At 37.2% G+C, this 13,682-nt stretch overlaps 1 protein-coding gene across 5 annotated transcripts in view; it reads left to right on the top strand.

Moving 5' to 3' along the window:
• The window catches only part of AHCTF1 (AT-hook containing transcription factor 1), an 81,052-nt gene that overhangs the window by 37,787 nt on the left and 29,583 nt on the right, over window positions 1-13,682 (top strand). For 4 of the 5 annotated variants that reach the window (XM_036277605.1, XM_036277604.1, XM_036277606.1 and 1 more), the window contains 9 exons: window positions 2,329-2,419; window positions 4,225-4,314; window positions 6,741-6,881; window positions 7,556-7,660; window positions 8,498-8,591; window positions 9,651-9,774; window positions 9,934-9,990; window positions 10,802-10,948; window positions 11,479-11,666. In XM_036277605.1, the coding sequence (XP_036133498.1) occupies window positions 2,329-2,419; window positions 4,225-4,314; window positions 6,741-6,881; window positions 7,556-7,660; window positions 8,498-8,591; window positions 9,651-9,774; window positions 9,934-9,990; window positions 10,802-10,948; window positions 11,479-11,666 (1,037 nt within the window). The remainder of the gene's footprint in view (window positions 1-2,328; window positions 2,420-4,224; window positions 4,315-6,740; window positions 6,882-7,555; window positions 7,661-8,497; window positions 8,592-9,650; window positions 9,775-9,933; window positions 9,991-10,801; window positions 10,949-11,478; window positions 11,667-13,682) is intronic. The other variant, XM_036277602.1, reaches the window with a different exon arrangement.

The following is a 13,682-nucleotide window of genomic DNA, read 5'->3' as shown; positions in this document are numbered from 1 at the left end:
GACTCCAACTCAGTTATGGAAGCCAAAATCTTAACTTTCTAGTGGTATATGTAGTTCACTCAGTTTTCCTAGACCCAGTACATTTTACCAATCAGAAGATGCCTGGTAATAGCTCATAATTCACATTTTTAAACAGTATTTGCTAGTGAAATATGATAGAAGACCCCGGGTCACTTTCCCATGGAGAAAGAGAAAATGTTAACTCTCTCTGCCCAAGCAGTGTTTGCATTCAGTTTAATAATTATATTTAAGTGATTACAGATATGTAACATAAAAATTGGTCAGCCTCTGCCTATGTTCTACCCGGGGCCACCTGGCATAAGCTACAAGGTGATCTGCAGACGGCTGCTGCTTGTGCTGGGCTTGGAGAAGCCCAGGAAAAGCCAAGTTGTGAACCAAGGCTGGCTGCTTCTAGTGCCAGGCCTGAGGCCACTTAAGGAGAGGTATGGGGCTCGCTGAGACCAGTTTTAGGAAACTCTGAAGCAGGATCCAAGACAGGCCAATCCTATGGTAAAGCCATTGGAAACAGCTTGGGTGGGCCCTCAGGGAATCACCAGGGTAGGGCAAAGAGTGTGAGCCAGTTTGCTGGAGTCCCAGATAGGGCTGCTGAGTCTGTTGCCCCAGGGGAAGGGCTCACCAAAGGAACATAGGCCTCCCACTGCAAGTCTAGGAGAAAGCTGCCCCTCCAGCTCTCACCCCTCTGCCAAACAATTCAGTTATTTCCATATGTTTCTGGTGCCTTTCAAGCTGCCTCCCCAATGCTGGAGCCCAGAAGGAGCGAGTCCAAGTAAGTCTGTGTTCCGGCCCTTTAAGAGGAACTGCCTGGGACTCTAGCAGCCTCACCTTCTGCTAGTTTTAAAGCCAGAAGTGATGGGGATGTCTCTTCCTGACACTGGAACCCTGAGCTGGGAGCCTGGTGTGGGACAGGGACCCCTCACTCCTCAGGGAGGACCTTCACAACCAAGGTATCCTCCTCCTGATCTTTATCTGACACACGTGGGTGTGGGACCAGCCCCTCCGGGCTTCTGCCCTTTCTACCAGTCTCTTTTTTTTTTTTTTAATCCTCACCCGAGGACATTTTTGCATTCATCTTCAGATAGAGCGGGAGGGAGGAAGAGAGAAACATTGATGTTAGAGAGACACATCGACTAGTTGTCACCCACACAACCCCAACTGGGGCCTGGGACAAACTGCAACAGAGGTATGTGCCCTTAGCGGGAACTGAACCCAGGTCTCTATGGTCCTTGAGCCAGCGCTCTAACCCCCGAGCCAAACCAGCCATGGCCCTCCTACCAGTCTTAAAGTGGCTTCTTTAATTTCGTAGTTGTAGGACTTCTATTCAGCTCAATGTCAGGTGGTTCTGAATGATGGTGGTTCTGTAGTTTAGTTGTAATTTTGATGTGCTTGTGGGAGGAGGCAAGTACCCCATTTACCTACGCCGCCATCTTGACTGGAAGTTTCTCATTCTAAAAATGTTTTTATTGAATTTTTAGAGAGGAAGGAAGGGAAAGAGAAATATAAACATTGATATGAGAGAGAGACATGCATTGGCTGGCTCCTGCACGCCCCCTACTGGGGATCAAGCCTGCAACCTGGGCATGTGCCCTAACTGGGGACTCCAACTGGGACCTCTCAGTCCATGGTACAGTGCTCAATCCACTGAGCCACATGGCCTGGGCGAGTATACCACATATTAAAAAAACATTTTTCAGTTAGACAGTTTTTGTCTATTAGGAATAATGCTGCTTCATATAGAGTTCTTGTATGGTCAGGTGTTTGCATTTCTCTTGGGTGTGTACCTAGGTATGGAATTGCTGGGCCATATGCTAATTTTGATTTTGAGGTATTACCAGACTGTTCTCCAAAAGTGAGCTATACCATTTATATTCCCACCAGCAGTGTGTGAGGATTCCAGTTTTTCCATATCATCACCAATGCTTATTGATGATCTTGATATAGCCATCCTAGTGAGTCAGAATGATTTTTAAACCTTTAAAACAGCAGTTCTCAACCTGTGGGTCGCGACCCCTTTGGGAGTTGAATGACCCTTTCACAGGGGTCACCTAAGACCATCGGAAAACACATATTTTTGATGGCAAATCATAACAGTAGCAGAATTACAGTTATGAAGTAGCAATGAAAATAATTTTATGGTTGGGGGTCACCACAACGTGAGGAACTGTATTAAGGGGTCACGGCATTAGGACGGTTGAGGACCACTGCTTTAAAATTTTGTATTCCGAGTTGGAACTTTCTATCTCTGAGTGTGTGATCACATATCCTTTCTCATCATTTAATTTCTTTCTACGTTTTTTATTCATGGTGTAGGAAGAACAATTAAAAGCTGTATTGTCAGCAGCAATCCACACAAGTTCCCTGGGACTTCTGACTGGATATATCAGAAGGTGGATACTTGATGGTAAGATGATTTTTTAAGACGAAAAATTACTTTTATATTTTTTAAATGTAACCTACTGTTTGTGGGGTGGTAAGTTAAATTTTTCGGAGCTATTTGTTGGTTCACAGTCAATTACACCATTATAAGACATAATATAGAGAGATTTTGTGTACTACTCCTTACCAATACCCCCTACTGCCACCCCAGTGGTAAAATCTGGCAAACTCGAATACAACATCAAATCAGGATCCCCCACGTTACCCTTTTGTAGCCACATCCCTAACCTCTGGGTATCACTGATCTGTTTTCTTTTTCTGTAATTTTGTCATTTAAGAAAATGTTCATAAATGGAATCATACAATATATAACCTTTTGGGATTGGCTCTTTTTCACTCAGCAAAATTCTCTGGAGTTCACGCTCACTCTTTACAAAATACACATATTATTACTATTTTTTAAACGCAGAAACTTAGAACATTAAAAAAAATTTTTTTCTTTATTGATTTTAGAGAGAAGAAGTGAGAGGGAGAGAGAGATAGAAACATTAATTGGCTGCCTCCTGCATGCCCCTCACTGGGGATTTGACCCACAACCTGGGCATGTGCCCAGATCAGGAATCAAACTGTCCACCTGTTGGTGTATGGGTCGATGCTCAGCCACTGAGCCACACCTCGGTCGGGCCACACATTATTTTTGTTCTAAATCATTTGAGAATAAGTTGAAGACATCTTGCTTCTTTATTCATAAATAATTCAATAGTATTTTCTTCTAAGATCAAGGACATTCACTTATAAAACCACTTTGCAACTATAAACATGAAATGTAACATTGAGAATGTACCATTATAATTTACAGACATTGGACTCACACAAATTGTTCCAATAATGTCCTTTGAAGTGTTTTGGGGCAGGGGGAATCCAGAATATTGTATTAAATTTTGATAAAATTTTTATTTTTTTATCCTCACCTGGGGACACTTTTCCATTTTTTGTTCAGATAGAGTGGGAGGGAGAGAGAGAGAGAGAAACATCGACATGAAAGGGACACATCGAGTGGCTGCCACCCACACGACCAACCAGGGCCGGGGACAAACTGCATCCGAGGTACGTGCCCTTAGCAGGAATCGAACCCAGGTCTCTCTGGACCACAGGCTGATGCTCTAACCACTGAGCGAAACCAGCCAGGGCAAATTTTGATAAAATTTTATCAAAAAATATTTATTAATATAAAAATTTTAAAAAATAAAAGAAATGCATGTTTTTTGTTTATTTGTTTTATTTTAATCCTCACCTGAGGATATGTTTTTCTAATTGATTTTTTAGAGAGGAGGGAGCCAGGGGAGAGAAAGAAAGAAACATAAAAACATCGATGTGAGAAAGAACATCACTTGGTTGCCTCCTGTATGGGCCCAGACTAGGGATCAAATTCGCAACCTTTTGTACAGGAGGATGCTCTGACCAGCTAAGCCACCTGTTCAGGGCAATTTTCATGCCTTTTTATCTCTCTTAAGGCGGTATAATTCCTAAGCCTTCTTTCCAAAAATTGACATTTTTGAAGAATATAACTGTTAATTTGTAGACTGCCTTTCAGTTTTTGTTTATTGATCTTTCCTCATGATTAGATTCAGATTTTACATTTTCACTTAAAGGTGGTGTAATGCACTGAGAAGGATAAGTGATACCAGTTTGCCTCTATTGATGCTGATTTTTATCTTGCTCACTTGCTTAGGGTGGCTTCTGACAGGTTTCTCCACTGAAAATTTACTCATTTTTTTGTTTGCAAATAATAATCATACTTTATTTTTTCCTTTTATATTTACACATAAGAACAACCAAATTCTGCTGCTAATTTGCGCTTTGTTCTTGAATGGACATGGAATAAAGTGATTCTCACAAAAGAGGAATTTGACAGACTATGTAAGTATTACATTAAAAAATTAATTGTGCCCTGGCCAGTTTGGCTCAGCGATTAGAGCATCGGCCCGTGGACTGGAGAGTCCCGGGTTCAGTTCCCACTAAGGGTACATACCTTGGTTGCATTTTGTCCCCGCCCGGCCCTGGTTGGGGTCGTGTGGGTGGCAACCATTCCATGTGTCTCTCACGTGGATGTTTCTCTCTTTCTCTGTCTCTCCCGCCCCCCCCGCCCCCCCCCCGCCCCGCTCTATCTGAAGATAAATGCCAAAAAAAAAAAGTCCTCGAGTGAGGATTAAAAAAAATCATTTATTTTTTAAGTGTGTAACAATAATTTAATTGTTTTTGAAGTTTTAAACTCTTTAAAGAAAACTTTCTTTTTTTATTAGAGTGATGAAATGATTTCTCGATGTAGATTTTGCAACAGATTGTTAAACTGGCAACATGATATATTCACAGTATTACCAAGTTTCAGAATTACACCTTATGTAATTATATCTTATGTATCTCTTGATCTTCAGAGTTTAGTTTACAAAAAGTGATATGATCGAGTAGGGAGAACATGCCAGCTAACCTCAGAAGCCTACTTACTCATTTTTTATTGAAAATATTTATGAGTATAAAGAAGCTGAATAGCAGAGTAAAAGCTTATTTCTAATAGATGTCATTATCAGTCTTGCCAAGTCATTTTCCTTCTTGACAGTCTTGTTTATCAGTTTGTTGTACACATTGAGTTTTGAGGTATCTTGTCAATATTAAAAACCCATTGTACCCAACTAGTGCAAAAGTAATGCTAAAAGGTAATGTATGATTGCTTTGTACATGATACATTTTTATTTCTATTGGGTAATGATGAATAAACGAATGGATTTTTTAAAAGTGCATTCTTAATAGGATTTTAAAATCAACAAAGTTGTGCAGGAAGACATGGGATTCAATTGTATTTTAGGGCATACTTATGAAACTATAAACATGAAGTAATTTCAAATATTTTGGTAATCAGTGCAGTTAATGTCTGGAACACCTGATAACTCAGGATCGGTAAAATTATGCCTATTTTTTCCAGAGGAAAATGTTTTCAGGGTTGATAATAAAAGTTATATAAAAATATAAAATAATTCAACTCAGTTTATTATAAATTTTATGCCTTTATTTTTTGAGCATAATGTGGTGTTTTGGAGTTGAACTTGGTAATAACTCAGCTATTATTACTGCCTTGAGCTTCATTAATGGTTAATGAAGATTTATTTTTTTAGACTAAAATAATTAAAGAACTAAGTATATTAAATGTAATGGAGGTAAAGCAAATTTTTAATTTTTTTTTTAATAGGTGGGAGAGATGGGGAGGGAGGGAGTGGGGTGGGGGGAGAGAGATTGATTGGTTTGTTGTTGCACTTATTATGCATTCATTGGTTGATTCTTATACGTGTACTGACTGGGAATTAAAACCATAACCCTGGCATATTGGGATGATGCTCTACACAACAGCTGAGCTGCCTGTCTAGGATGTAAAGCAAATAATTTGATTTGAGGCCTTCAGAAAGGTTTTAGAATTAAGATACTTGTTTTCAGTGGTATATCAAACATTACTATTTAGATAGTAATGCAATTACATATAAAAATGTAATTAGCCCTGGCTGGTTTGGCTCAGTGGTTAGAGCGTCGGCCTGCGGTCCAGAGAGACCCGGGTTCGGTTTCCGCTAAGGGCATGTACCTCGGTTGCAGTTTGTCCCCGGCCCTGGTTGGTTGTGCAGGTGGCAGCCACTTGATTTGTCCCTTTCACATCTATGCTTCTCTTCCCTCCCCTCCCCGCCCCTCCCCTCCCCACCATCCCCTCCCCACCACTCTATCTGAACAACAACAACAAAAAAACCAGAAAAATGTCCTTGGGTGAGGATTAAAAAAGTGTAATTAAATCTCCCCTCCCCAAAGGATTTGTAAGCTCAGCCTTCAATTTGAAATGAAAGGACAGCTGAGTTTACAAGTGAATTATAACATGCCTACAGTTTTATTGTAGTAAGTCTTTATCTGATTCTTAATGTCTTACTTTTGAAGACTGAAGGTGAAAGAAAGTTCTTATAGAATATTAATTGCAAAAATACATGGTAAATATAATAGTTGTGATGTAAAAGATTTATGTGAAGAGAAGTATTTAATGAATATAACTGATTTTTAGTGAATTTGAAGTTGAATTTATATCACCTTTCTCTGTGCTTACACACTGCCTGCCTCATTCTACATTTAAAAAAAAATTGTATCTGTTCCTTCTAGGTTCCTTGAGGGTGTTTGCCATTTCAAATTTGTCTTTGCAAATCTCATAATGTACAGAATAATTCTGTGGTCAGTAGGAATTTGAGAAAGTTTGCAGTTGTTGAGTTTAATTAATTCAGATTTACTGTGTCGAAACTAATCATGTATTTTGTCCTTGAAAGGTACACCATTATTTGATGGTTCATGTCGTTTCATTGATCCACAGACGATACAGTCTATTCAACAATGCCATTTGCTTCTTAGCAATCTTAATACAGTCTTAAACTGTTTTGCAACTGAGGCACAAGAGATCACTGAAAGAGGTACGCTATTTATCTTATATAAGCGAATGTTTTATTAAATGTTACTTTTTGACTTCAAAAAAGAAAAAATTTGTCTTAGATGGATCATTGAGCAAAAAGACCATTATTTCTTTAATTCTGGGGTTTTGTTATTGTGGCTGTTGTTTTATGAAAAGCTATAGAGTGTTTGTTATTAGATATATCATGAGCCCATGCTTAAATAAGAGGGAAATTTTGGAGTTAATCCTAATGACTATTAAGGTAGAGTATTTTCAGTAGAATTTCAAATTTTTAAATTATATGTGAGTTTTTATTCACAGAGGTCATTATAATTTTTTTCTTCTGTTTTGCCATTTAAACAAAACAGTCAATTTTATTTCAAGTCCTGGTATGGACAATCTATATTAATGATGCTGTATAGTTTGTTTTAATGTATAAATTTAACTTCTGAAATTAGCTAAATGAAAGTACAGCTAAGATGAAAACATATTTACCTAAAACGTTTTTTTTTTTTTTTAGTGAGTTATTTTAACATTTTGGAAATTGTTTGTTCAAGCTAAGTTTCTTCAGAAATACATACACACAGTTAAAAATTACCAAGGAATTAATTAGTTTTTTTAAACTTTTCACTGTCTTGATTTTTCATTTGTTGTGGTTGAAAGTTAAATAAATAATGTTTACCTCTTCTTTTACAGGTCGTATGAACTTAACCAATAAATGTATGGTTTCCCAGCTCATCTGTCAGTATGCACAAATGGTTCTTTGGTTCTCTCATTCTGGGCTTTTACCAGAGGGCTTAGGTAAAATATTTACTTAATCTATAAAAAAAAAAAAAAAAAAAATTAATTGAAACATTCTTAAGTCTATAATTTTGTTGTTGTGTTTTAATGTTTTGGCTTATTTTTCTTCTACTACCTCACTTATGTTCTTTTTGTTTTGTTTTGTTTTTTATCCTCACCCAAGGACATTTTTCTATTTTTTGTTCAGATAGAGCGGGAGGGAGAGAGAGGAAGAGAGAGAGAGAGAAACATCGATGTGAAGGGACACATCGAGTGGCTGCCACCTGCACTACCAACCAGGGCCGGGGACAAACTGCAACCGAGGTACGTGCCCTTAGCGGGAACCGAACCCGGGTCTCTCTGGACCGCAGGCCGATGCTCTAACCATTGAGCCAAACCAGCCAGGGCTATCTTTTTCTCTTAAGGGTTCTTTTAATATGATTATTAACTCATATTATTTGCTGTCATTTTAATGCCTTCTTTTATCTATAATTCATGCCAGTATCAAAAATTGACTTCTATATTTATTTAGCCAACACATCTAAAAGCCTCTAACTTCTCACATTTCTAGGATTTGCATTTGATTTTATTTAAACATGTTTCTCTCACTGTCCATAATTGCTGTTGATCTTATTTCATAATTCTCTTAGCATCCTTGTTGTTATAGATATGAGAGATTTGGTTTTCTTATTTGTGCATCTATTAATGAAGGATGGGTAGTATTACTTAAATTTAGGAAGCCTACAAATTAAACAACACTCTAAAAATATAATAAAATATCAATGTGAGTAATTAAGTATTGTTGGGGTATTTTGGAAATATTACTAGCTCTTTTTTCAACTCTTAAAAAAAATCTAGATGATGCTGTGCAGTTGTCAAGGTTATACTACAACTACCCTGTAATTCAGAACTACTACACCAGTCGTCGACAGAAGTGTGAGCTTTTATCAAGGTATAGTACATCCAGAACCTTCAAACAACATTTTAGACATTTCTTCTGTAAGAAGTTAAGCCTTTTGGGATAGAACAGAATTCATCGTGTTATAAAATTATTAATGGGTGGAATTCTCAGTTAAATACCAGGATTTGTTACCAACATTACTATTTTATTTGTAATGTTTGCTTTGACCTAATGATCACACATTTAAAAAAATTTCTTTTATTGATTTTAGAGAGAGAGGAAGTGAGAGGGAGAGAGAGAGAGAGAAACATCCATGAAAGAGAACATCGATTGGCCGCCTCCTGCATGCCCCTCACTGAGGATTGTGCCCATAACCTGGGCATGTGTCCTGACCAGGAATCGAACTGGCAACCTCTTGGTGCATGGGTCGACGCTCAACTACTGAGCCACACCGGCTGGACCACACTTTAGAACTTGAGTATAGCTGGTTATTATTTCCTAAATGAAACTATTTGCCATGATTTATTATTAAAGGAGATTGTATAATTTAAGCATGTATTTTTTTCTGAGAATTCTTATTCAGACTTATTCAGAGAAAGACTGGAATCTGCTGTTCATCAAAAAAGTATAAAGTGTATCACCAGTTATTTCTTTTTTTTTAATCCTCACCCGAGGACATTTTTGCATTTATCTTCAGATAGAGTGGGAGGGAGAGAGAGAGAGAGAGAGAGAGAGAGAGAGAGAAACATTGATGTGAGAGAGACACATTGAGTGGTTGCCACTCACACAACCCCATCCGGGGCTGGGACAGACTGCAACAGAGGTACATGCCCTTAGCAGGAACCGAACCTGGGACTCTGGTCTGCAGGCCGACGCTCTAATCGCTGAGCCAAACCGGCCAGGGCTCACCAGTTATTTCCATTAACAGTTGTATTTTAGCACTTGGACAACTTTGTTGTTTTATTTCCACCCTTTTTTCCTCTCCTTCATTCCCCACCCCTTCCCAACTCTTCTTCCTTTGACAATTGGGATTATTACTTTTAAGAGTTTAATGCTATTGTTTTGGTAGTAATAATTATTACTAATATTAAATAATCTTTAATGTTGCAGAGGGAAATGGAACCCTGATTATTTGATGATCGATGGAATGGTTTCTCAGTTAGGAGAGCAAATTGAGAAATTGTGGAAACGGGATGAAGGAGGCACAGGAAAATATCCTCCTCCTAGTCTACATGTAGGTTTGCAATAACATGGTATCTCTTAAAGCATCAACAAAGTTGTGGGGAGGGAGGTACGCTTAGTTGTATTTTTACACCTGGCACAGGCTTGGTGAAAAACAAGGAGAGAGAATGAATGGGTATATAAAATGCGCTGAATATTTTCTCTTTTATAGGCACTACTTGACATATACCTACTAGACAACGTTACTGAAGCAAGCAAACATTCTATTGTATCCTTTAAATTTCTTATTAAATAATTCATGTATTACCAAAATCATAAAATTTTAGAATAGTAGGAGCCATTACACATCTAATCCAATCTCTATTTTGCATTTGAATTTTTTTTAAAGGAAGGTTTCTTAACCCAAGGTCAGTGAGTTGGGTTCAGGTGGTCTGTGGTTAACCTGAAACTATGCAAATTTCCATTTTATGTTTACTTTGTAGGGATAGGGTCCGTGGCTTTCATCAGATTCTCAAATGTCTCTGGGCCACTACCAAAGTTAAAAACAGTTGTTCTAAAACATTGCTGGCAAGTAGTCATTCTCAAATAGGTTAATTTATGTACTAGTATGAATACATTTAATTAGCTTAACATTTATTACCTTAGACATTGTGTTGAGCCCTGTGGTTTTTGCAGTAAGATTTTTGTACTAATGTTGGTTATTAATCCAAAAATGTATAATTCTATTCATAATTTGTAAGATACATGATGCATTTGCTTAAGCTGCCAGGTTTTGCTGGATAACTGGAATTTTGTCTATAGTTTTGTTTCTTAAGCGTATTAAGCTACTGACTTTGTGAAGAAAGGCTTTAGTTCACCTCTTTGGTGGTGGTGCTTACAATTGAGAATGAATGCAGTTGGTTGTGGGATTAGCTGTGCCCACATTTAATAAAACTATAGTTCCACTAGCTGGATATCCATAATGGCTTTATAAATACTAATGTCTTCCAAGAATCTTGTCTCATATATCTGTTGCTACCTATTATCAATATGTATACGCAAGGATTTTTGTTTATTGTCCTTAATCCTCTTTTTAAAAGACCATTTACTTGCTACTTGATATCATGTATTCATTCCCAAACAAAACGGATACTTCCATTGAATCATTTCCAACTGCCTTTGCCATTTCTTGGGACCAGGTTAAACTTATTCAAGGGTTTTGGCTGATAGATCATAATGACTATGAGGTGAGTCTGTTAGTTCATAGAATGAAAGCTTTTGTAAACTATTAAAATAACGTAACAAGTAAATTTGATATTAAAGATATGATTCAGTCTATTTCTAGAGATAATTTAAGGAGTCAGTTCAACCAGTGCCTTCACTACCTTAGGCAGTAAGAACCCCAGGTTTCTTACTGTCTAAAGAAGGACACAAACAGGTAAACAATTATTAATAGTGCAGATATGGTGATTGTGATGTTAGAACTATGTGTAGTGTGTTGGGGAACCACAGAAGGCAGGATTTAGCGTTGATGTATGAAGTTGGTGATGGAAAGATTTTGTATAATTGCATAATGAGGTCTCAAAAGTATGAGGCTTTTGATAAAGCTTTTATTTAAAATAAAATAGATCACAGGTTAAAGTAGATATGTTCAGTTTATATTTACACTGGTTTTATCTTGTTTTTTTGTGGCTTTAGTATTGCCTGTCTTAAAGGCATGCTATTTTGTCTAAAGCATTATATTTATATTTACCAATTTTCATGTTATTTTTTGCAGAATGGTTTAGATCTTCTGTTTCACCCAGCTACTGCAAAACCTGTGTCATGGCAGCATTCAAAGATTATTCAAGCCTTTATGAGTCAGGGCGAGCACAGACAAGCCCTCAGATATATTCAAGCAATGAAGCCAACAGTGTGCAGTGATAGTGATATTGTCCTTCACATCACTGTTTTGCTTTTTAATAGGTAAGTATATGTCTTGAAAGTACAGTCAACCTTTCAATCATATCTGTTGACATAATGGCATTGATGAAATAGATGGTAGCAATATATATTTTGCTTTTGTTGTATTACATAGTATTCTTACAGTTCTTCATTTTTCAACTTTAAGAAATAGTAAAATATCTTTTATCTAGAATAAAAAGTACCTTGAGTAATAGAGGAAACCAAATTGAGGTTTAAAATTGGATCTGTTGCTAATTGATAACATTGGCAGTCTCCTGCATGCATGGTTGATGTCTGAGTATATTGAAAAGGAGCTAGAAATATAGAGGAAGAATAACATCATGTTGAGTTAGTAATTTTACTCATATATATGCTCTTGATTTGAGAGAGAAACATAGCTTTGTTGTTCCACTTATTTATGCGTTCATTGGTTGATTCTTGTATATGCCCTGATCAGGGATTGAACCCCCAACCTTGGCATATCGAACTTGGCTTTAACCAACTACCCGGCAAGGGTGATAATTATATTCTTGAAGGGTATAATCCAGTGATGGAACTCTGGTATTTTTGGCAATATTGGTCACTTGGGTTTGCAGTTCTTTGCATTTGGTATTTACCATTGCATTCTTACAGAAAGGAAATCTTGAAGCATCTGTTTAAATAATTTAAGAACATATCAGGTTTTATATCTTAATATTTTAATAAGGTTTGAGCAGGTAATATCTTTATATTGCTTCTTTCTTCCCTTGGCAGTATTTTACCATTCTCTAATCAGCATGATATATTTGCCATTTATATTATAGCAGTACTGCTGTAATTATTATATTTGTCATATATTAATGATGACAAGTTAAATGGCATGGTTGAAAATACGATGCTGTGGTGATTGGATTTTCTTGTCAACTAAATGAGTTGGGGAAATTGCTTCAAACTGAAATTTCTTACCAAATTGTAACTTTATTTAATACAATTCATATTGGTTGTTTCCAATCCTTTTGGTCTTTTTTTTTTTTTTTTATAATTCTCGCCTGAGGACATGCTTAGAGAGGAAGTGGGGGGAGAGAGAGAGAAACACCTTTTGGTTGCCTTCCATATGTGCCCTGGAAATCAAACCGGCAGCCTTTCAGTGCACGGTATATGTTGCTCAACCGAGTCACTCTGGCCAGACGGTTGGTCATTTTTCTATTTTTATAAATTGGCCATTTTACTCACCTCCAAGTGTCATTTGTGATGCAAACAGCTCATTAGTGTCAATGCTCTAAAAGTTAAGTTTTCTTTGTTCTTTTTGGTTAACAGAATGTACTTGTGAGGGGAGAAGGTTGAATCAGAAGAACAGTTTTTTAGTTTCATAATAGGTTGGCTACACATGTAGAAACTTATAGTGTCCTCAAGAGTAATGAATTAGGAAGTATTTATGGAAATAATTTGCGTGAGCAAAAGTGTTTGGCTAGGCCCTGGCTGGACAGCTCATTTGGTTAGTGTCATCCCCATATGCCAAGGTTGTAGGTTTAATCTCTAGTAAGGGCACATACAAGAAATAACCAATGAATATATATATATAAAAGTAGACCAACAAAGTGATATTCTCCTCTCTAAAAATCAGTCGATTTAAAAACAGTGTTTGGCTAGCTAAAAAATTGTCTAGCCCTGGCCGGTTTGGCTCAGTGGTTGAGGTGTCGGCCTGTGGACCAGAGAGATCTGGGTTTGGTTCCCACTAAGGGCACGTACCTTGGTTGCAGTTTGTCCCCTGCCCGGGTTGGGGTTGTGTGGGTGGCAGCTAGTCAAAGTGTCTCTCTCACATCAATGTTTCTCTCTTTCTCCCTCTTTCCCTCCCACTCTATCTAAAGATGAATACAAAAATGTCCTTGAGTGAGGATTAAAAAAAAAGTTTTCTAGAGTGAATATAAGTAACTAAAAGTGACAAATATTTAATAAATGGATAAAAAGTTCTAATACTGGGTTAGCTATTAGCATGTAAATTTTTTTCAGATGGATATAAGCTTCTCAGTAGTGATTTTTAAGGAGGTGGTAATTGAT

The sequence above is a fragment of the Molossus molossus genome, unplaced genomic scaffold, assembly GCF_014108415.1.
Source record: "Molossus molossus isolate mMolMol1 unplaced genomic scaffold, mMolMol1.p scaffold_m16_p_23, whole genome shotgun sequence".
Taxonomy (NCBI): domain Eukaryota; kingdom Metazoa; phylum Chordata; class Mammalia; order Chiroptera; family Molossidae; genus Molossus; species Molossus molossus.
The sequence above is the reverse complement of the archived record's forward strand: the minus strand, read 5'-3'. Positions and strand labels throughout refer to the sequence as shown.